Raw genomic sequence first — 24,942 nt, 5'->3', positions numbered from 1 at the left:
CCTGCTTAGAATTGCTTTTGCTATTCTGGGTCTTTTGTTTTTCCATATGAATTTCATGATAGCTTTATCTATTTCTACCAGAAATGCCGTTGGGATTTTGATTGGCATTGCGTTGAACCTGTAGAGAACTTTGGGTAATATCGCCATTTTGATGATGTTGGTTCTGCCTATCCATGAACAGGGTGCATTTTTCCATCTTCTAAAAAGTTTTTTCTCAGCAAGAGAAACAATAAGAGAGGTAAATAGGGAACCTACATCCTGGGAACAAATTTTTACTCCTCACACTTCAGATAGAGCCCTAATATCCAGAATATACAAAGAACTCAAAAAATTAAACAATAAGATAGCAAACAACCCTATCAACAAATGAGCCAAGGACCTGAACAGACACTTCTCAGAGGAGGACATACAATCAATCAATAAGTACATGAAAAAATGCTCACCATCTCTAGCAGTCAGAGAAATGCAAATCAAAACCACCCTAAGATACCATCTCACTCCAGTAAGATTGGCAGCCATTATGAAGTCAAGCAACAATAAGTGCTGGCGAGGATGTGGGGAAAAGGGTACACTTGTACATTGCTGGTGGAACTGCAAATTGGTGCGGCCAATATGGAAAGCAGTATGGAGATTCCTAGGAAAGCTGGGAATGGAACCACCATTTGACCCAGCTATCGCCCTTCTCGGTCTATTCCCTGAGGACCTTAAAAGAGCATACTATAGGGATACTGCCACATCAATGATCATAGCAGCACAATTCACAATAGCTAGACTTTGGAATCAACCTAGATGCCCTTCAATAGATGAATGGATTAAAAACTGTGGCATTTATACACAATGGAGTATTACGCAGCACTAAAAAATGACAAAATCATGGATTTTGCAGGGAAATGGATGGCATTAGAGCAGATTATGCTAAGTGAAGCTAGCCAATCCTTAAAAAACAAATGCCAAATGTCTTCTTTGATATAAAGAGAGCAACTAAGATCAGAACAGGGAAGAAGAGCATGAGGAAAAGGTTAACATTAAACAGAGACGAGTGGGGGGAGAGAAAGGGAGAGAGAAGGGAAACTATGGAAATGGAAGGAGACCCTCATTGTTACACAAAATTACATATAAGAGTTTGTGAGGGGAAAGGGGAAAAAAAACAAGGGAGAGAATTAAACAACAGCAGATGGGGTTGAGAGGGAAGGGGAGGGGGGATAGTAGGGGATAGGAAAGGTAGCAGAATACAGCAGTCATTAATATGGTATTATGTAAAAATGTGGATGTGTAACCAATGTGATTCTGCAACTTGTATTTGGGGTAAAAAATGGGAGTTCATAACCCACTTGAATCAAATGTATGGAAGATGATATGTCATGAGCTTTGTAATGTTTTGAACAACCAATAAAAAAAATTAAAAAAAAAGAAATGAAAAATACCTCATATTGTAGAATCAGAAAAACATGAAATTCTCAGAGATGAATTTAATAAAATATATGAAAGATTCATACACTAAAATCTAGAAGATATTGACCTAGCCCTAAATAAAGGGGAAATACACCATATTCTTGGACTGAAGGACATATGTTAATAAGATGTTGATTTTCTTCAAACTGATCTATAAATTGAGTATAATTCTAATCAAGATCACACTTTTTTTTTAATAGAGATTGACAAAATTTGTGCAGAAATGCAGAGGATTTAGAGTTTCTGAAAAAAAAGGTGGAGAATGTTTACTGCCTCATTTAACATTTTTAAAGTTTAAACATGGTATTGACATAAGGTTAGACATAAAGATAAATAGAAAAGAATAAAACTTTTCAGAAATGAACCCAAACTTATATGGGCAACTGAATTTCTACAAAGATAATTCAGTTAGAAAAGACTAGTCTTTTCAACAAATGATACTGGCACACTAAATAATGATGTGGGTTGGGGAGTAAAATTCAGCAGATACCTCATACTGCACACGCACACACAAAAATGGATTATAGATTTAAATGTAAGGGCTAAAATTAACATACTGCTAGATAAAAATTAGAATAGCTTTGCAACTTTGGGGTAGTCAAAGATTTTCTAGATTGTTGTTATTAAATTTTTACATAAATATAGTTTCCTCATCTATGGCTTATCTTTTCAGGTTCTTAGCAGTGCTTTACAAATAGCAAATATTTTAAATTTTTATATAGTTCATCTCTTTGTAATCATATAGTTTATGACTTTTTAGTTTCTTGTGTTGTATGTGTTTTCAATATATATATAGGTCAGTTTGAAAAAAAAGGCAAGGATTTCTTAGGACACCAGAAGCAAGAAACATTTTTTTTAATGGGGGGTAGGAATGTAGCACAGTGGTAGAGCCTTTGCCTACCATGTGCAAGGCTCTGGGTTCAATCCCCAAAACCAGAAAAAAAAAATGATAAAATGAATAACACTTCAAAATCTCTGCTCTTTAAAAGTGACCATTATGAAAACAATGAGTCAAGCCAGAGTCTGGGAACAAAATAATTGTAATATGTATATATGGACACAATTCCTATATGTAGAATATAAAACATAATTCAACATTAACACGACTCAATAAAAAAATTTGAATACTTCATACAAGAAAATATACAAATAGCCATTGAGCACATGAAAATATGCTCAACATGCTTCATTACCTGAGAAAGCTATATATTTTTAATATTTATTTTTTAGTTATGAATGGACACAATACCTTTATTTTATTATTTATTTACTTTTATGTGGTGCTGAGGATCAAACCCAGGGCCTCACATGTGAGAGGCAAGTGCTCTACTGCTGAGCCCCAGCCCCGCCCCAGAAAGCTACATTGAAGCCACAAAGTGAGGCCGTAACACTCTCTTTAGAATGGCTACAATGAAAAATGACCCAGTGCTGAGTGTTGATGAAGAGGTGAAGCAACTGGAACTCCTTGTGTGAAGTGTCTGTTCAGTTTCTTAGCCCGTTTATTGATTGGGTTATTTGTTTTCTAGTGTTAAGTTTTTTGAGTTCTTTATATATCTTGGAGATTGGTGCTCTATCTCATGTGCGTGTGGTAAAGATTTTCTCTCCTTCTATAGGCTCTCTCTTCACATTATTGATTGTTTATTTTGCTGAGAAGAAACTTTTTAGTTTGAATCCATCCCATTTATTGATTCTTGATTTTACTTCTTGTGTTTTAGGAGTCTTGTTAAGGAAGTCAGTTTTATTTCTAATAAAACATTTCTTCCTGATTATATAATCAAATGTACTATATCCACACAATGGAATGTTACTCAGTGATAAAAATGCATAAACTTTGGCAACATAGATAAATTGCAACATAGATAAATATTAAAATTTTACTTATACTTGGTGAAAAAAATATCACACACAGAAGAATATATATGTATGATTCTGTTTAAATTAAATTCCAAGAAAGATTAATTTGTAGGGATAGAAAGCCAGTTAGTGATTGCCGAAGCAGCTGGGTATAGTGGTAATCCAAGTTGCTTGGGAGGCTATGGAAGTGGATTGCAAATTAAAGCCAGCCAGGGCAACCTGTCTCAAAATTTAAAAAAGGGGAAGGGGTGGGGGCGGGGGGTATAGTATTATTATTTAGTTTTCTATCCTATACTTTTCTCTATTTCCCAATTCTATAATGAACTTGGGTGCTTTTGCAATTTAAAAAAATTCACTTTAAACACAATTCTAAACATTTGGTATTGTCTTACAAATGATTTCTCATGTCAGACACTCTTCTGAAAAGTGAATATGAGACCTTGTTCTTCTTCCATCTTGGAGATAATGTCCTGAATGCAGTCATCACAATGTCCTTTGGTCCTATAATCCTATGGGCTAAATGTTATTTGTTTGTTTGTTTATTTATTTATTTATTTATACATACTCGAGTAGTCTTTCCCAAACTGGAGATACTGTTTGAAAATGGCATTCCATGCCTAGCCTATTTAGAAAATATTATATACCTTAACTTTCTCTTGGAGAACCAATAACCACCATAGCATGTTAAAAGAGCTATATACAGTAAAGGAACTATTTAACTTAGTTTTAACACAACATTTTCTAAGCTTAATTTTTTTTTTTTATTTTTTTAGTACCAGGGATTGAACTCAGGGGCACTCAATCACTGAGCCACATCCCTAGCCCGATTGTATATTTTATTTAGAGACAGGGTCTCACTGAGTTGCTTAGCATCTCATTTTTGCTGAGGCTGGCTGCTTTGAATTTGAGATCCTCCTGCCTCAGCCTCCCAAGCTACTGGAATTATAGGCAGATGCCAGCATGCCAGGCTTCTAAGCTTATTTTTATTTATTTATTTTTAGACTTTTTTATGCTGGGGCCTTGCACATGCTCTACCACTGAGCTACACCAGTCCAAGCTTAATTTTGAGATCTATATTTAAGTCCTGCACCAGCAACAGTATCCTCTGGATCACTAGCTTGGAAATATTTCTCTCTCATTCAGAACTGAGCAGCAGACAGTATATCTGACTCCTTTCTGTCCCTAAGATAGGCCTTTTCATTGCTGTTTTTTCCCTCAGCAGAAAATCCCTACTAAATAGCTACACCATTTTTGCTAAAGTCCATTTGAAATTTCAAGCTGTGACCTCTTCTGAAAATCTTGTCATCTTCATTTTGTTTCCAATGACAGACTAAAATTACACATGCTTTTCATGATTTATTCAAAAATGTCTTTGAATGGTAGACACAGAACATTTTGATGAAACCATAAGGGGTTTTTGGTTTGTTTGTTTGCTTTTGTATTTTTGTTTGTTTGTTGTGGTGGTACCAACTAGTTAACTCTAACCACTGAGAAACATCCCCTGCCCTTTTTATTTTGAGACAGGGTCTCACTAAGTAGCTGAGGCTGGCTTTGAACTTGCAATCTTCCTGCCTCAGCCTCTCTAGTTGCTGGGATTATAGGCAAAATGCCTTACCGATAAATTTTTTTCACCTTCTTCCCAGAAAGAGAGATGTGATGGTTCAGCATTCTAGATGAATGAAAGACCTTACTTCGTGCTTTTAATAATAGTCTTCTGAGTGGCAGGCTATCACACTTCTTGTCACCTAGACAAAATGGTACTCTCTTGTGTACCAGTAACTATTTCAGTTCTTTCTACCTCTTATCAGTGGAGTCGAGTTTGTAGAACATTCATCATATTTATTCTATACAGGTTGAATATTCCTAACCCAAAATTCAAAATACTCCAGAATCTGAAACTTTGAGCACTGATAGAACACCACAAGCACAAAATTCCACATCCGACTTCCTTTGATGGGTCACAGCCACACCACATGCAGAGGACATTCATACCTGGACAGCATCAGCTGAGACCCTAGTCAACATCAAACTGCTAGCCACACAGGCAAAGCATCCTGAGTGGTCAACACAATCAGGCCTTCAGATGTCTGCAGTCCCAAGTATCTGACCCCAGGAGAAACCCCAAGTAAAGACATCTCAAGTGAGCCCAGTCAACCTGGGGAACCATAAGAACTGTCACAAATTGTTGTCTTTTTTAAAAAAAAGAAAGAAAGAACTCAAGCACACTATAATATTGTGCAAACTTAACTTTTGGGCTGTGTATAAGGTATATATGAAATATAGATGAATTTCCAGTTTAGATTTTGGTTCTATCTCAAAGATATCTTATTTTGCATATGTGAATATTCCAAAATGAAAAGAAAATAAAAATTCTGGTGCTAAAGTCTTCTAGTGATACTTAAAGTGTAATTTATCTAATAATGTCAACTTACTTCACCAGGCCAAATAATAAAATCATGACAGCTTTGTGAATGTGTCTACCATTTATGTTTTACAGTTTGTTTTTTTTTTTTTTCAATCTCCTTTCTTTGGGTCTTCTAGAGCCTTCAGGTCAGCATACCAATCTCAGCTGGAAGAGGAAGAGGAAAGCCACAGGCAGTGTCCCATGCCTGGGCCCTGGCTTCTCTTCTGCTGCAGCTGTGAGCTTCTGAGAGGGCCATTGAGCCTTTCTTGGTTTCTTGGGAGCAGAGCCCTCACAGTTAGAAACCAGACAGAAATGAAGGCAGCACATAGGATCTGAAAGATTCTTAAGAGACTAAGAACAATGTTGTGCCCAATTTGGGAAACCTGCTTTTATAGGACTTCAAGAGTACAGTAATCCCTCCTTATCTGTGGCTTCACTTGGAGGTGTCAGTTACTGGCAGTCAGCAGCAATTCAAAATATTACATGGAAATTTCCAGAAATAAACAATTCATAAGTTTTAAATTGTGCACCATTCTGAATAGCATGATGAAATCTCACACCATCTTTCCCATACATGTTGTGAATTGTCTGTCTGTCCAGCACATCCACACCATATATGCCACCTGCCCAGGAGACATTTAGTAGATATCTTGATTAGTAGGTCAATTGTCATGGTATCCCAGTGCCTTTGTGTTCAAATAATGCCTATTTTCCTTATTTATAGCTTCAAAGTATCAAGAGTGGTGATGCTGGCAATTATATTACAGTATATTGGTATACTTGTTCTATTTTATTAGTAATTGTTCACTCTTACTGATTAATTCACTGAATAGGTCAGAGCTCTCATCAATCATTGCCCTGAAGCCCCACCTCTGTATGCATGATACTTTGGGAAACATTTCAGAACTACAACTAAATCATCATAATAATAACATATGTAGAAAAAACAGCACACATACACACACACACACTCCATTGGTACTACCCTTGGTCTTGGAACATATCCCCTGCATATAACAGAGGACTACTATACATGAACATGCTTCTTCCAAGAATCCTACCTAATTATTTTATTTCATGATTTAGTCAATTTCTTTTTTTTAATTTTTTTAATTTTTTTTTATTGGTTGTTCAAAACATTACAAAGCTCATGACATATCGTCTTTCATACATTTGATTCAAGTGGGTTATGAACTAACCGATTTAGTCAATTTCATCCCAAAGTCATTCATCTTCATCTGCACCCAGTGTGGTGTAATATGATTAAAAGCAAAGACCCATCATCACATTCCTGGGCTGGAATCCCAACTCTGTGAGTTCCTAGGACAGTTATTTATCTTGTATTTGTCTCTGTTCCCCTAACTATAAAGTAGGGATAGTAAGAGTCCCAGCCCCACAGGTATAGAGCAGAGTGAGCAGGTTATTAGGTATATGAACAGCACCTGCCTGAGTCTGAGCTCTGTGTAAGCATTTGCTACGAGTGACTAGGTGATGACAGAAAAAGACAGTTGGGCTTTGTGATCATCTCAAGACCAGTCATTGTAGCCACAATGGAATTGGATCCCAGGCCTTTTCCTGTGGTCCATGAGAGAGAAGTACATGATAGGCAGCTCCACTGGAAGTCCACAGTTTGAATAGGAGAGGATCTGGGTCTTCCCCAACATTAGGGTGCTATTACTAGAGAAAGGGGACACAGGCAGAGAGAAACAGCATGTGCTCAGTATCATGTGTGGTGGGCATCTAGTGTGTGTCAGAAAGCATGCCATGAGCTGCACACTTAGGCATCTTCATTCCAGGGATTGGGTACTATTTCACTGAGGAGGAAACTGAGGCCCAGTGTGGTTCAGTACCCTCCCTAGGTCACCCTGCAAGGGAGTGGCAGAGTCGGATCTGAACATTTTTTAAAAAAAATTTTAGTTGTAGTTGGACACAATAAAGAAGGAAGAAAAAGAAAGAGTTGCCACTTTCCTTTATTTTGCATCCTTCTTGTTGACATTCTTTCAAAAAAAAAAAAAAAAAAAAAACTTTGTGATGTAATATTTGCATGAAAAAGAGATCCAGGCCTGCAAACCTCTGGGAAAGAGAAGCCCCAACCAAATGCCAAAAGAACAAAGATGAGGCTTGGCTTTTGAGCTTTCAAGAGCCCAAATTCTGATTGAATAAAGTTAGATATGATGGAGTTTTCAAGGACAATTTTCACTGCATGCAATTTGGGTCTTAAGCTCTATCACTAGAAGCAAATTCTCCCCAAACCACAGCACCTCTCCCAACAAGTTGTATAAGTACCTGCTGCCCTCTAGGTCAGCAGCTGTTAAGTGATTGAGACAGCACTAGCATCTGTCTCTTTCCCAGGGTAGTATCAATGCTCACAAACAGCTGCCTGCAACAGGCCATGCTTCCCCCCAGAGGGCTGTTGAAGCTGCCTTGCAGGGAAGGGGCTGTGAGGAACTGATGGCCTGAAGAGGGAGGGAGAGATTGATTCATGATAGACAGAATCAGCAAGATTTGGTGAAGCCAAAGTTTCTAACTTCATTTTTGGCACTACTAGTAATGCAGATAGCATTCTGCCACTCGTAACTCTTACCTCCTGTATTATCTGTGCTTAAAGGAAGGTCAGAGATATCTTCCCTTGGTTCTAGACTTTCTCTACAGCCTCATCATACATGTTAGTTCCTCTTCATATTGATCAGAACATTCTTACTTTAGTTGTATTAAAATCTGTGTTCTCTTCCCATTTCTGCCTCTGTTTTGGGAAATGTTTATATACACTGAAAAGACTTGACACCTGAATTGCCATCTGTACATTTAAAATTGAAAGAGCTATTCCCTCTTGAGTATTTTTATATCATTTGAGTGATTTAGCTTTGCATTATTAGAAAATAGCACATTAATTTGACTTTGGGTTAGTAGAATATATTTAGGGAAGCAGATCAGTACCACAGGCCATCCTGATAAAAGATGAGACATGCAGACATTCGTAAAGGGATGCCAGCCATATGACAACAGCTATTTCCTTCGAACAGTTCTATAGGGTATTTGTTTGGAGGAGGGGCAGGAGGATGCTTTATCAGGGCTCTTTTTAGTGTTATGTTTTGGTTTTCACTTTCTGTCCACTTCATACTAAGTAATACAAAAAAGAAACACCTTTCTCCTACAACTAAGATGATGGTAGGATAAACCAAACAGGCAAATACCTGTCTTGACTAATTTTCTGTGATGAATCTTGTTAGATTGCAAGAAGAAAGTTGTAAGAATGGCCTGCAACCACAAGAGAACCAATACCTGCTGCTGGGGAAAAGATGTTTCAGGCAATGGAAGGATTTATCATAGTTTGTGGTGCTTTCTTTACATTTTCAGTAAAAAACAAGGGCAAAATTAGTATACTTTTAAAAAGAAACCCCTGTCTAAAATCCTCCCAGCTGGGATGGCAAGTCATTTGTGCTGGCCCACATTTCTCCCCTAATTTCCTGGTAGGGGGAACTTCTGGACCCTGGGCCCTGGGCTTTGAAGGAGGACCCTGATGAGGACAGGTAAGAAGAAGGGCCAGTGGAAACAGGTTCTAGGGTATGAATCAAATGTCCCTGTGTCCAATATTGTTCCCATGAGGCATTCTTCCAGAGCTTACTGTATGGAAAATCAAATCCAGTCTGTAGTTGTTGATGAGTAGAATTCTCAGGTGACACACTTCTAAGAGTTTTCTGCAGGGGGGCAGTCAGGAGAAGAAAAACTACTATGGCTCTGCCTTTCCCTTCATACTATTAAATACACTGCCTTTAAGCCAGCCATCTTGGAGTCCCTGGTAGTTTTGATTCCTACCTCAACAGCTTGCTAAATTTTTCTTTGGTAAACATACTGTCCAGCTGAATTGAGTGAAGTCTGTGAGACTGACTTCTAGAAATATAACTCATCTCATCTGTCATCACTCAGAATTTGCCATTAGAGCTAGAAAAATTGATCACTGCAAGCAAACCTTCATAGAACTATGTACTCTCAAGTGCATGTATCATAAAAAAAATTCTGGAAAGTCTCTAAATGGACTTGGGCCTTCAAAAATATTCACAGTCTGTTTCATCATAATAGATTATTTCATGCGAACTCTAAATTGTGGAGATGGCACTCCAGTAAGATTGGCAGCCATTATGAAGTCAAGCAACAATAAGTGCTGGCGAGGATGTGGGGAAAAGGGTACACTTGTACATTGCTGGTGGAACTGCAAATTGGTGTGGCCAATATGGAAAGCAGTATGGAGATTCCTAGGAAAGCTGGGAATGGAACCACCATTTGACCCAGCTATCGCCCTTCTCGGTGTATTCCCTGAGGACCTTAAAAGAGCATACTATAGGGATACTGCCACATCAATGATCATAGCAGCACAATTCACAATAGCTAGACTTTGGAATCAACCTAGATGCCCTTCAATAGATGAATGGATTAAAAAACTGTGGCATTTATACACAATGGAGTATTACGCAGCACTAAAAAATGACAAAATCATGGATTTTGCAGGGAAATGGATGGCATTAGAGCAGATTATGCTAAGTGAAGCTAGCCAATCCTTAAAAAACAAATGCCAAATGTCTTCTTTGATATAAAGAGAGCAACTAAGATCAGAACAGGGAAGAAGAGCATGAGGAAAAGGTTAACATTAAACAGAGACGAGTGGGGGGAGAGAGAAGGGAAACTATGGAAATGGAAGGAGACCCTCATTGTTACACAAAATTACATATAAGAGTTTGTGAGGGGAAAGGGGAAAAAAAACAAGGGAGAGAATTAAACAACAGCAGATGGGGTTGAGAGGGAAGGGGAGGGGGGATAGTAGGGGATAGGAAAGGTAGCAGAATACAACAGTCATTAATATGGTATTATGTAAAAATGTGGATGTGTAACCGATGTGATTCTGCAACTTGTATTTGGGGTAAAAAATGGGAGTTCATAACCCACTTGAATCAAATGTATGGAAGATGATATGTCATGAGCTTTGTAATGTTTTGAACAACCAATAAAAAAAAATAAATTGTGGAGATGGGGACATAGCTTAATGGTAGGTATAAAGCTTGTCTAGCATGTATGAGGCCCTGGGTTTGATCCCCAACATTACAAAACATAAAGAATAAAAGAGATTTCTTTTTATCCTTCCTCTCTGTCTTCTTGTTTTGTCCTTTTCTCCCTCCCTTCAACCACTGAGCAATCTAAGCCCTATCATCATTTATTTTTATAAACTTCTTAGGTACTTGGATTTTTAACCCATAAAAACCCAAATGCTACAGCCTAAACTGATGTGTGCTTTTGTCAAAGCAACAGGCGTTGAGTCATTAGCATGATGAAAGCTAATTTGAACCCTGGTATGATGTGATGTGGTGGCATGAGACAACTCTCATTCTATTTCATATGCAGTTGATTAGGTAGAAGGTCAATCATAGTTCTTAACCATGGATCGCGTAGATCCTGAAACTGGGGTCTTTATAATAACCTAAGTAAACATCCAGCACAGTATCTAAGCACATAGATGTATAGTACATGTACCCTCTGCCCACCTCGTTTTCTCTCATTGAAGAGAATCAAAAGATATTTCTCTGCCCTTGAGAACTATAGACTCTACCAGGGCAATAGTTAATAAGAACACATCATTCACAAAGATATATACATAAGATGATGGCAGTGTACAAATGTATCACATCAATACTGAAGTAGTGGCACCATATCAAGGTTGAGAGATATCTAAAGAAAAGATTGAAGCCAGCCTTTGTCCAAGTGGGAAATGCAGAGAGTAGTTAAGAAGAGGGAAAGCGGCCAGGTGGGTGGGATGGCATGACAAAGGCATGGAGGCAGAAGGCAGTGAATTGTACGTGGGTGCTGGTGCCAGGCAAACCAATAAGCTGGGTGGACCAGCTTGACCACTTCAGGGCATACCAAGAGCTACCTGCTCCTACGATTCCTTCTGCTTCCCCTGACCACTTCCCACGCGTCCTTGTGGCCTTAGCTCAGACATCCTCCCTGGGGCTGATACTCTCCTCCAACCAGGTCTGTGCCAGGTGTCTTCCCCTGGGCTGTGACAACATCCTGTCTGTCTCCATGTGGTATGGTAGTCACCAGATTCCAGGTTCCTGAAAGATGGAGAACAGGTCTAGCGCCTGACTTGGTATAGCTGCTGGCACTCAGGGGTATTCAGTGCAGATTTGTCGGGGATGGAAGAAAAGGAGATGGATAGATGTGGTTGTATAGGTAGAAGAGGTGAGCACAGGCCCAGAACTGTGACTGAGATTTCACATGGAGCCCGAACACCAGCCTTCTCCATGGCCCTGTAAAAGACCTCTAATCCTTTTGCTTTCTCTTGTAAAACAGGAAAATTTCCACCTGTATCCTTTGGGGGTAGATAGTAATGTTCCTACCGAGTTAAAATAAATAAGACAGCCAGATAATGTTTAGCAATCCATATAAAGATAGCATGGAAACACCAAGACTCACTTAAATGCTGGCTGTGCATTTGAAAATTCTTCCACTGCCATTTTGACAGCTGAGGAGGAGCATTGCTGGTCTGTTTTACTTATTTCTTTATTTGCTTATGCATTTATTTATTTTTGATCTCTTGGGTTCCCTCCCCCGGGTAAGCACCACCACATAAGACTTTTCCCATTGGATTCATCATGCCAGTCTGATTTCCTAGAGATAAAGCGTAAGAAAAGACAATTTGAAAGTAGAGCTTCTCTAATGAAAAGCTTCTCAGTGATGCTGATAAAAAGAAGAAAGTGAGGTGACAGATGACAACTGTCATGGAAAAATGTTTGGGAAGGGCGCCCCATAAAAATGATAGTACCCTCTTAAGAGGCCGCCCCACCCATCAGCTTTTTCTAGCCATGTGAAATAGTCATGACCTGAGCCAAGGATGGTGGAGCCAAGAAGCCTAGCTCTGCAATCTTGGCTCCAAATCCTCTTCCCCGTATGGCCTTCTGTAAATCGTTCAGCCCTCTGATCTTTTTTTCCCGTTTATAAACTGCAGATTACACTACCTGTCTGACTCTTGGCAGGATTCAGCAGTTAACATTCCTAAGGGCCCTCTGATATAGAAAGCACAGAATAAATGTAGGTGTTAATCCTGAGAAGTGCCTTCTACATGAACAGCTAGAGAATGAATTTAAATTTTACATTTTTTGTTGTAGTTCAATAACTACAGAGATAACAGCTGGGCTTTTTGCTGCCAGAAACCCCTCATTTAAGAACAGTTAGCATCATTAATATAAATAAAATGGAAGAATTCTGGGCAGGGATGGAGGCAGACGAGTCTTCTTTTCAACAGCAATGCTAGAGAGCTGTAGGCAGCTGAGGTTCTCAGATCGCATGGTGCCCAGGAGACTGGTGTTATCTTCCATCATTAGGGCAGGGGTTGTGATTTAAACACCAGTTCTCATCTCTCCTGTTCCACCAGCAGGTCCCCCTCCCTAGGCCCTTTGGAAACAGTCTGTCCTCCTGGCCTTTGACTCATGCCCTCCTGCCTTCTCAGGATTCCAGGCCTGCCATTCCTCCCTCCTTCAGATCCAGCCACTGCCTTCCTCTCCTTTCCCCTGCTTTGACAAAAGGAATCTGAGAGTTGCCCCTCCTTACTGTCCCCTTCTCTTTCCAGCTAACACCAGTCTCCTGCTCTTGACACTCCAACATACCAGTATTTTCTAGCACTTTTGGGGACCCATTCAAATCCCGTATCTTCCTGTGTCTCATCATTAGCATTTGACATTATTGATCATGCCCTGGACAGACACCCCTGTGCCTTCAGTTTCTGAGGCCAAGCCCTCCAAGTTGACCTGCCTCTTCCAAATTGCTTCTTCCCGTCTTCTGTGCAGACTCTTCTGACCACCTTGTAGGAGATGTCCTTGGTGCAGGAGCTGGCATGTTAGTGGTTCCAAAGATGCCAGCCCCTGCCCTTACCCAGAGGAAGAATGGCAGGAGGAGACCTGGAAGGAAGTGTTGGGTTTATAGGGAAAAAGGTAGGACAGAAAGCCTGTCCCCAGAGCAGAGCTCTGACTGAGCCCAGTGGAGTCTGGCTGCAGTCATTCCAGAATCCCAATCTCTGCCACACACAGGGGGCTCTAGAAAGGGCTTCATCAGCGGCCTATAATCCCAGTGGCTCAGGAGGCTGAGACAGGAGGCTCACAAGTTCAAAGCCAGCCTCTGCAATGGCAAGGTGCTAAGCAACTCAGTGAGACCCTGTCTCTAAATAAAATATAAAATAGGGCTGGGGATGTGGCTCAGTGGTTGAGTGCTCCTGAGTACAATCCTCTCCAGTACCAAAAAATAAAAATGAAAAGAAAGAAAGGGCTTCATCAGTCCTGACTGATTTCATATAAAGCTTATCTCCCCAGCCAGCTCCGCTTGTTATTTGGCATATTCTGTGGGCCCTTTCCATCTGAAAAGGTATATAGTTCTTCTCTGGTAAATTGTCTTGATTTGTTTCATGATCATTATTTGTTTCACTCTTATTTTTTCTCTGTTCTTTCTAGATAGAAATCCTATTGTCCTTTACTACACTCTTTTAGCTGATTATTTTGGCTTTTACTTTCATGTTTCCAAATAAATTGTTGTGATTATTGTTTTTTTATTTTTTATTTCTCTTCTAGACGTTATCTGTTAGCTTTCTCTGGTCTCTTATTCAAAATGAGTACTTTGTTCTCTTTTTCTACCCAGTCCTCTATTCTCTTAATACTCTATTGTTAAATTTTAATTTTTGATTAGCTCAGTATTCAGCATTACATTTTTATGACTGATTGGTTTTCATTCCATTAAACCACGATTATTTTTGGTTTTCTGTACCATTATCATTTGTTGATCGTAGTCTTATTAAATGCATTCTTTCTCCTTTTGCTTAATTTTCTATGTATTTATTACTAAATTTACCCTTAACTCTGCCCCAGTTGTCTAAATTGCTTCTGAAGGCTTTCAGATCCTCTCCATTCCACCCCCCCCCCGAAATTAGTCAAGCAGTCATGTCTTACTAAAGCATCTCTCTAGAAGCTTCTGGCCTGATCTAGTCTGGGTAAGTAGGAGGGTCAGCACCCAAGGTCTCCCTTCACACTCATTTGGAGGATTCTCTTAGCCAATCTCCTATATTAGATCCCATTTTTGACACCTTTTGTAAAACTTTTTGTTTGATGAAGCAGAATATTTGTTTGTTTGTTTGTTTAGAGACAGGGTCCTCCTATGTTGCCCAGGTTGGCCTTAAGCTCCTGGGCTCAAGGGATTCTCTCTCCTGCCTCAGCTTCCTGAGTAATTGGACTACAGGTACTTGCCACCACTCCTGGATGGGTGAAGCAAAATTTTAGTTCGTTTCCTGAGAAGGATGTCTAGAAACAAGTATTTTGTAGCCAAGCATATCTGAAAATATCTTTAGTCTGTCTTTAATATTGTAGCCAATACATCTTTCTAGATTGGAAATAATTTTCCTTCAGTATGTTGAAGGTGTGGGCTGGTGATATAGCTCAGTGGTATATCACTTGCCCAGCATGCACAAGACTCTGGGTTCAATTCATTTAATTCATAGACACACACACACACACACACACACACACACACAACAAAACGTACAAGGAATTTTGAAGATTTACAATGTTATATGAGAAACCAAGAGCTTATCTGACTTCCAGTTGTGTTTGTTCTGTCTGGGAAGTAGCTCTTGCCTTCCTTTGATCCCAATGGTCTGAAACATGTAAGGTAGATGCAGTAGTTTGGATAAGTGTCTCCAAAACACCCACCTATTGGTAGGAGGTGTGGGAATTTAATGAGGTGTGGTCTGGTGGGAGAAAGTTGTGTCACTGGAGACATGCCTTTGAAGGGAATATTGGGCCCCTTCGTCTCTCTTTGCTTCCCAACCACCATGAGGTCATCAGCCTCTTCTACTGTAAGGTCCAAAGCAACGAGGTCAAGTGATCATTGACAGAAGCCTCTGAAACTGTGACCTAAAATAAACAACCTTTCCTCCATATGTGTTTATTTTCCCAGGCATTTTTTTATGGCAATGGAAAGCATAGTAACACAATGGATTTAGACTGATCCATTATATAGAGTACCCTTCTAGTTAGGAAATGCATTTGCTTCTACTCTGATAATTTTCCTGATTTATTTTAAGGTAATTATTTGTTCTTCTCCATTTTTCTATGTACTCTTTTTTTGGAAATCTGGTATAATGATCTCCTGAGCAGTCTTCTCATTTTCTCAACTGCCTTCTAGTTTGTTTGTTTGTTGTGTTTTGTTTGCATGCCTACATATTTTTTCTCAACTTTCAATGCACATTTCAATGCAGTCTTAAAATCATCTTTTAGCTGGGTACAGTAGTACATACCTGTAATCCCAGCTACTCAGGACCAACCTAGGCAATGAGCAAGACTCCATCCCGAAATAATAATAATAATAATAATAATAATAAATCTTCTCTTGAATTTTGAGCCATTTTACTTTTTCCATTTTTATGATCTCTTGATTTTTCAAAGTGTCCTTTTTTTTTTATATATAGTATCCAGTTGTCTTTTCCTTGGTATCATTCCTTAGCTCTGTATCTAAGGATATTAAAGTTTGTATATGTGAAAGTGTTTGTTTTTTTTTTTTTAATTTTTTTTATTGGTTGTTCAAAACATTATAAAGCTCTTGACATATCATATTTCATACATTAGATTCAAGTTGGTTATGAACTCCCAATTTTACCCCAAATACAGATTGCAGAATCACATCGGTTACACATCCACATTTTTACATAATGCCCTATTAGTAACTGTTGTATTCTGCTACCTTTCCTATCCTCTACCATCCCCCCTCCCTCCCCTCCCATCTTCTCTCTCTACCCCATCCACTGTAATTCATATCTCTCCTTGTTTATTTTCCCATTCCCCTCACAACCTCTTATATGTAATTTTGTATAACAATGAGGGTCTCCCTCCATTACCATGCAATTTCCCTTTTCTCTCCCTTTCCATCCCACCTCATGTATCTGTTTAATGTTAATCTTTTCTTCCTGCTCTTCCTCCCTGCTCTGTTCTTAGTTGCTCTCATTGTATCAAAGAAGACATTTGGTATTTGTTTTTTAGGGATTGGCTAGCTTCACTAAGCATAATCTGCTCTAATGCCATCCATTTCCCTGCAAATTCTATGATTTTGTCATTTTTAGTGCTGCATAATACTCCATGGTGTATAAATGCCACATTTTTTTTATCCATTCATCTATTGAAGGGCATCTGGGTTGGTTCCACAGTCTAGCAATTGTGAATTGTGCTGCTATGAACATCGATGTAGCAGTATCCCTGTAGTACGCTCTTTTAAGGTCTTCAGGGAAAAGTCCAAGAAGGGCAATAGCTGGGTCAAATGGTGGTTCCATTCCCAGCTTTCCCAGGAGTCTCCATACTGTTTTCCAGATTGGCCGCACCAGTTTGCAGTCCCACCAGCAATGTACAAGTGTACCCTTTTCCCCACATCCTCTCCAGCACTTGTTGTTGTTTGACTTCATAATGGCTGCCAATCTTACTGACAGTTTTGTTTTTAAAATTCTTTCATCTTGGCTTGTTCTGTTTCAAGTTGCCTTTTTTTTCTATTTGTTCTGATTTTGACCTTTTCTGTATGTGATTTTCCTCACATATCTGTCTGATAATTCTTGGGTTTTGCTTCTGTTTAAAAGTGGGGGCCTAAACAGCAAAGTGGGAGTTTTGAGAGCACAGTTGGAGCTTAACCATAGTTGCCTGTATCACTATGGGCTGACCTGACAAGGCCTTTTAGCTGGAAAATCTCTGATGCACAGAGGAAACTCCTCACTCTCATCACTGGGAGAAAACAGGATTGACTGCCCACACAGTAAGGGCAGGGCAGGGGTCCCCAGGTTCATTGTGCATACATTTGGTTTGCAGCATCTTGACCCACCCTTCACTGGGCCTATGACCTTCAGTCCAGCGACCTTCTTCTCCAGGCTGGGTGGGGCAGTTGCCAAATGCTGAGGAATGGGAAAGGGTGGAGCACCAGCCTGCCTCCCAGGCAGAGGATAATCAACCCACACTTTGGTTCCTGGTGGAGGCTTCTGCAAGTGTTAATTTGTTTCATTCTCAGCTCTCTGACTAGGGCTTCTGGTAAGTTTTAACACTGTTCTATCTGCCTTCCAGAATTTGCTCCTTCTCACCTCTTTCCTGTTATTTTAGCCTTCATGAATTTACTCCATTTTTTTAAAGTGGACTGGAGAAGAAGCAGAAGTGTGTACAAACCATCCATCTCTTCAGAAACCAATAAGTCTTCCAGGACTGTGACTGCTTTGTGTTACCAAACCCTAGCCACTGCAGCCTCCAACCTTCATAAAATAGCCTTTCTTGAAAATAATTCCTGAAGGATTTTACAATATTTCAGTTACTCTGAGCAGTGCATTGCTCCCTCCCATGCAGGTCCAACTTACCTGACTGATTTTGTCTGTTATTCTTTTAAAGACCCACAATTGAGTAGATTTTAATAGGATCTCATCTTGCCTTATTGGGCATGATCCTGTTATTCTATTGCTATTTAATACTTATTAGGAGCCAATGGTTTCTTTTAAAAGTTGGATTATATAGAATCCCTTCCTGGTAAATCGCTGATCCAAATTAGTGGGTAGTAATTCCAATTAATTGGCTCAATCCTCTATTCCCTGAAAAGCCACCATCATTTCATTGACACTGCAACTCTTCTTTGAGTCATAATATTACTTGTTAGGACTAGTTAGCTGTTACCTTTTGCTTGTTAATACAAGTGTTTTGTGTATTGTTGTGACAATGATTTTTGGCTCTTTGCCCAAACTTTTGCTTACTGCCCTTATGCAGACCTGGTGCAAATTAGAAAGTGGTTTTTGCCAACCCAGTTCCGCTTTGAGCCATTTCCTAGTTCCATTTGATTATTCATTGTAGCTATATTAATTGTAGAAAGCAATGCCCTCTAAGAGCCTTAGAGACTGTTTTGACTTTGCAAGATGGAAGCCCAACAGACAGTGGTCAAATGGCAACAAAAAAAGCTTTACTGGGAGCTCTGACCTCTAGGTGTCAAAGTAATATTAAACCCAAATCTGACTTTCAGGTTGTATTTAATAAGCTTCTAAAAGGGAGTGTGTCCTTCCTTTAGCCTTTCTCACCTCAACTAGTATAACAAATCCCAAATATGTGCTGTGACTAGCAAAGCAATCAAAGAGGATCAGTAGCAGACACTAAAAATCAAGTGGTCCAGCCATGCAGCCTCTTGATATAAATGCTTTCCCTTAGTCCAGGTGAGGAGGTAACATGGGGGGCAATTCTGACCCGCAGGCCAAAGCCCTGCTAAGGCCTGCTTGCTACTATCCTAGAAGTAAGAATGGGTTTTGCAGTTTTAAAGGGTGGCACTATGAAAAATTAAGGTGAAAAAGAGAAGGAGGAGAGGGGGAAAGAAGCAAAAGAAGAGTGAAATGGGAAATACCCAACAGAAACTATGTGATCCATACTGCCTGGGTCTTTATGAACAGGTTTGCAGACCTAGGGTCCAAAGACCCGTCTTCCTTGGCCTCATTCTTTTCCTGAATCACATGCTCCTTCTCAAATCAGGGAAATTGTCCCAAGTCTTTACTGTGACTTTATCAATTTAAATATGTATATGTGTTTGTGCAAGTTCAAAAAATATATAATTATAAATAGATTTGAATCACCAATTTTCCAGATCATAATATCTGAGATTATTTACCAATACAAAGGACATATTGGAATATGTATGTGTACATAGGTCAGCGTAGACTAAATCCTTAGCCACACATTGTAAAAAACACAATATTATGAACAGTGTTGGCTTTAGGTGGAGCGACTGTCATGAAAAATGACATGTCATGCTGAACTGTGTCTCTTCGTAAAGTATGAAATGTAGACAAAAGTAAAGTTAATGCCTGCCTATGAAATACAAATATTCTTTCATTTACTGAAAACCTAACCAAAGAAAAGTTTTCAATTAACCAATTAACTTTAGAATAAGTGATATTTGGGCTGGGGATGTGGCTCAAGCGGTAGCGTGCTCGCCTGGCATGCGTGCGGCCCAGGTTCGATCCTCAGCACCACATACAAACAAAGATGTTGTGTCCGCCGAAAACTAAAAAAAATAAATAAATATTTTTTTTAAATTCTCTCTTTCTCTCTCTCTCTCTCTCTCTCTCTCTCTCTCTCTCTCTCTCTCTCTCACTTTAAAAAAAATAAGTGATATTTTTTAAAAAATCATGACTTAAGCAGTTTTCCTCCTTTGGTCTTTATCCATAAGAAATTCTGAGGGCTATCATTACTCGGTTATCACATTATAAAACATTTCCATTCTCCATACTCCAGAACATCCTATTTCTAGGTGAATGTTCCAAAAACAGCTCTGATCCTATCATTCCTTGCTTTGTAACTCTCAGCTCTACATAACTTGTCAGATTGATCCACTCAACATTAAGAAGTTAAAACAAATAAGTGTATTATCAAACATTCCCTTTCACATTAATCAATATGAAAGTCATTGAAAAGTAAACAGTTGTACAGTTTATATTATTCTACATATTGTGTTATAATTCTCTCACTGTTGTGGGACTTTTTTCACATTTGCCTTGATTTTCTTGACAGAGTTGGCACACTGATAAACTGAAGATTCCTCCAGTCGTCAAGTATTTCTCTTTGCTATCAATAGGTGATTTCATAGCATATTCAGATGATTGATCCAAAAGAATGTTTGTGCCTGGCACAATAGTGCACACCTGTAATCCCAGTGATCCAGGAAGCTAAGGCAGGAGGATCACAAGTTCAAGGCCAGCCTGTACCACTTCACAAGACCCTGTCTCAAATTTTTAAAAAAGGATTGGGAGTTTCACTCAGTGTTAGAGGTGCTAGAGGGTTCAAGCTCCATCATCATAAAAAATAAAAATAAAGCTTTGTGAGGTCAGAGCTCCAGTACACAACCTATTTTAAAATTTAACCCTCCTTTAATATCCATTATTAACATGGAACTTTCCAGTTTATAGAATACTTTCATTTTGATGTCTTATCATTATTCATTATAACCTTTTGAGCCTGGATTATAAAACAAATATATATATGTATCCCTCATCAATCTTTAATGCTTATCTTAAATGGTACCTGGGACTTGCATAGTCAATTAGCTAACTTAATGCTCTTTTATTCCTCTGTGACTGGTCCAGGGAACACACAGACTTGTCCTATGTTCATAGAATTCATCTCCAGCTGATAAATCAAATTCATTCTAAGGATGAGCACTGACATCAAAAGTAAACTTTTACATCTTTCCTTGCAGAAAAAAAAATCATTTTTAAACATAAACAAGTATATTCTGTTGTTGGGATGGCAGATTGTAGAAATCCATAGGTCAACATTAAGCCATTGGCATTGTTTATTTTTAAAAAATGAGAAAACAGAAAAGTAGATTTCAGTGAGAAGCTGGTCTTGAAGTAAATGAGCGTGTCCTGGAAAAATGTGCACTTGAGGAATCGTGATGGATCTATACTGTTGTCAACTGTGGGTATTTAGGGAAGGAAACGGGACTCTTAACAATATGACTCTTAATAGTCAAGTCAGCGGAGCACATGGTAGGGAGATGCTGATGCACCCTGTCTCAGCAGGAAACAAACAATTAGTTGTGCACTTTTTAGAGTTTTAATCATCTGAGATTTATTAACAAGGCCCACTGCTGACTGAGGAGGGCAGGGGCACTTGTACATAATACAGAAATGAATTGAGTCATCATTTAGGATATGGAACTTATCCTCAAACGGAATACATTGAGTTGACACTAAATATCTCAAAAAGTACAAAAGGAAGGGAAAAATAAAGGCAGGAGGACAAAAGATATTAATTCCAAATAACTGTCTTTATTAAGAGGGGGCTGAAAAAGAGCAAAATGTTTGAAATCCCTAAAAGTTACCAAGTTCCTTTTATTAACTAATCTGTTCATTTCTATAGCCTCACTACTGAATTGATGACATTTTTTTAAAAAGTGGGAAAACTTCCCTTTCAAAGTAGACCTAGAAAAGCTTTGAAAAGCACTGTTGCTCTAATGACAGGGTTAGACGGGCCTGTCCTCCTACAGTTAATGAGCTTCTCCCCTCCTGCAGGGAGAAAGCAGCCATCTCAAGGTCTGCACTGTGGCCAGATGCTCCCAAGCAATTAGGAGCTGATTAAGTGTTTATCTTCTTTACAGGTGGGAAGGAAAGAATGAAAACGAAGTGGGCAGATGTAAAGAGACCGGCAAAGTTCACGTGACTGTGGATCTCAAATACTACAGACCAACTGAAGTGGTAAGGTCTCCCTCATCGCCCAGTGTGTGGTCACATTTGGCCACTAACTGGGAAAATACTCTCATTGAATGCCTATTGCCAACTTTCAAAGCCATTTGTGCACCTCTCTGGTATCCTTCTGCAGGCATTTCCCAAACCAGAACACGGGAATTAAATTTGTGATATCATTATCACCACAAAAATCCATGACTCTATTAAGAAAAACAAGAGTAAAACACACCCAAGGAAATAGTTGATCTCAGAAATGGAGGCTGATAGCATGGGCACATCCCATCACATTAGTCTGTTCTGATGGCTGATCTCCAATGCTAACTTTATAAGTCAGGTGCTCTGGACCTTCAGGGTCTGTGGGATCTGGAGGATCACTTGATGCTCCAGCTGAGCCTCTGCACCCTTGCACATATGCACACATACACTCACATTCATGCATACCCATACAAGACATATTCACAGACATACCTAAGTGATAAACAGACTAAAGACTCACCTCAAGTACCACCCAGTCTATGAAGCCTTTTCTGACCAATACTCCATTACCACTGTAATTTCTCCCCTTTCCTATGTATCCACATTGTCTGATGTGCATGATTCTATTATAGTACTTATTATAATCACTTGTTTTCATGTCTTTCTTCCTTTATCAAACTCTGAATTACTTAAAGATAGGGACTTTTTTAAAAAAGAGTATAACAATGTAGGTGTTTAATAAATACTGACTGATGGGTTGATGGATGAATAAATTTATAAGTACAGAAGTTTCTTTATTAAGAAATAACCCATAGATCATTAGTATCAATAGTATATATTATTAGTGCGTAATATCTTCTTTTCCTGAATTTATGAAAACATGTAGCTTAGTGTTGTTACTTTAATGTGGTCTATTCTCACTATGGTGACAAAATACAAGATCTTAAATATAATAGAAATATACAAAGATAACTGGAAGCCGCATCTTGAGACTGCAGCATTGTAATGTGATGATCACCAAATGAAGTGCACATTAACTGTGAAGGTAGAATCCTTTTGAATTCCTTTCCTGTTTTTGAACCAATTTTCTTTCTGGTTATACAGCCTTTCAGCGATTAAGAAACTGCCAGAGAAAAGAAGAATCAAATGTGAATATGTAGTCATTAAATACCCTTTAAAATTGTTGTTTCAAACAGAAAAAAAAAATCTGTAGTTTGTGCTCTGGTACACACAGGAGGGGAGAAAAGGCAAAGGAAGCAGCCAGTGCTTGGGAGAGGCAGGGCTGTGTGGTCCTGCATTGTCCCGGCACAGGGCGTGGCCCAGGCTTTGACATAGCCAACAATTGTTCCTGGTGCTAATGGTGAGTGGGTGTGCCTAGAGAGGATGTGCCCTGTCCCTGGAGGAGGAAGATACCAGCCACATTGCTGCTGACACAGCACCGACTGCCTGTCTAGAGTCCCAAGCCACACTGCTGTTTGTTTCCCCTGTCCCCATGAGGTGCCACAAGGGCATCATTTTTCTGGAACATTGCACAGATAACATATATGTGCAAATTCGTTTTTCTGCTCACAAACAAAAATAGTCATCTCAGAGTGGAAAATTAACGAAGCCAAAAGAAACCCGAGTGCTTACAAGAGCTCAAATGTGGCTCTTTCTCTCACTTGACCCCAAAATAGTTTCAAAAGCTAGGAAGTCATTAAGAATGGCTTGTCTGTCATTCTCACTTAGGCAAGGTGTGGGATTGATAAGGACACTGAACAAAAGAATTTGCTGAACAGGAAAGGGACCCTAAGACTAACAAGACTTGTTCTTGAATCCCCATGGACCCTCTTTCCTGCAGCAACACTATGCCCCTCCTCCATTTCTTTTGTTCATTCAAGCACTATCATCATACCTGTTCTGCAACTCTGTTGACACTAGCATTGTTTGAACATAAGAGTGGTGTCTAATTTCATATGCCTGTTTTTTTTTTTTTTTTTAACAACCCATCTAGCTCTCCTCTGAGATTCCATTTCCCTCCTGATTTTGGATCTTAAACTATGTTTTATCTTTCTAGGCCTCTAGGCTGCATTAATTACTTTCACTCCACTTCAACTTGGTATTCCACTGGGTGTACTTTTCTTGTATAGTGATATTACAAATTTTAACCTAATTCCTCAGAAGGAAATTCCCCTAAAACTGGAACAACATGATGTCTTCTGTGGAGTTTTCCTCTGGGATGACCATTCTTCCTATCAAAGGCATCTAGAACAGTCTATTCTGCACAAGCCAGAGATTTCTTTTCATTCTTCCTGGGATTGATTCTATGAAAGTTTGTTCTCCTTTCATAGAAAGTTGTTCTCCTGATCAACTTTGGTCATCTATCCCCCAAGATCTTCAGTATATAGAGGCACTCGAAGCTAAAAGCATAAACTTGGCCCAAGGGGAATGGTTCATGGGTAGAGCACGTTTCAGTATGCTGAAAGCCCTGGTTCCATCGCCAGGCCAAAAAATAGAAAACAAATTTTAAAAAGCATAAACTAGGTTTTCTTACAGTTAAATGATTCCAGAATGACTGATAGAAAAAAACTACCAAGAAGAAAATTTGAAAACAATAAAATATGATGAGAACATCAGGTCTCATAACATGAATATCCTAAAGCAAAATTAATAGGAATTAGAGCTTTATGTTATTTTTTTTAATAAGCTCAGCCTAGTCTTAAGTAAGTCCCTTTGCTCAGCAAAGTCGGTTACTCATCCAAAAGAGGCCACCAGTGAGACCATGTAGAACATGGTTCTGCATGTGCTGATAATTTTTTTCCTCATTGATTTATCCAATGCTAACCATTAAATCTTGTTCTTGTTCCAACTTGGAATGTTTTTATTCTGGACCAAGGACTTCAGCATCCAATTAGAACTGAATGGAGCCCCATTTAATGGTTCTTAACCTATAAGCCTTTGGGGTTTCCTTTAGATGTTTAGGAGTTTTGCTGCTTCAGATAGCTTA

At 39.1% G+C, this 24,942-nt stretch overlaps 1 protein-coding gene across 2 annotated transcripts in view; it reads left to right on the top strand.

Annotated features, from left to right (window-relative positions):
- Gmds (GDP-mannose 4,6-dehydratase) overlaps positions 1-24,942 on the top strand; it is a 643,159-nt gene that overhangs the window by 521,710 nt on the left and 96,507 nt on the right. For both annotated transcript variants that reach the window (XM_046453468.2, XM_058582345.1), the window contains one exon: positions 21,893-21,989. In XM_046453468.2, the coding sequence (XP_046309424.1) occupies positions 21,893-21,989 (97 nt within the window). The remainder of the gene's footprint in view (positions 1-21,892; positions 21,990-24,942) is intronic.

The sequence above is a fragment of the Marmota monax genome, unplaced genomic scaffold (genome assembly GCF_021218885.2).
Source record: "Marmota monax isolate L192 unplaced genomic scaffold, Marmota_monax_Labrador192_F-V1.1 WCK01_AAM20220418_F8-fsc00029, whole genome shotgun sequence".
Taxonomy (NCBI): domain Eukaryota; kingdom Metazoa; phylum Chordata; class Mammalia; order Rodentia; family Sciuridae; genus Marmota; species Marmota monax.
This window is presented reverse-complemented; position numbering and strand designations above follow the sequence as displayed.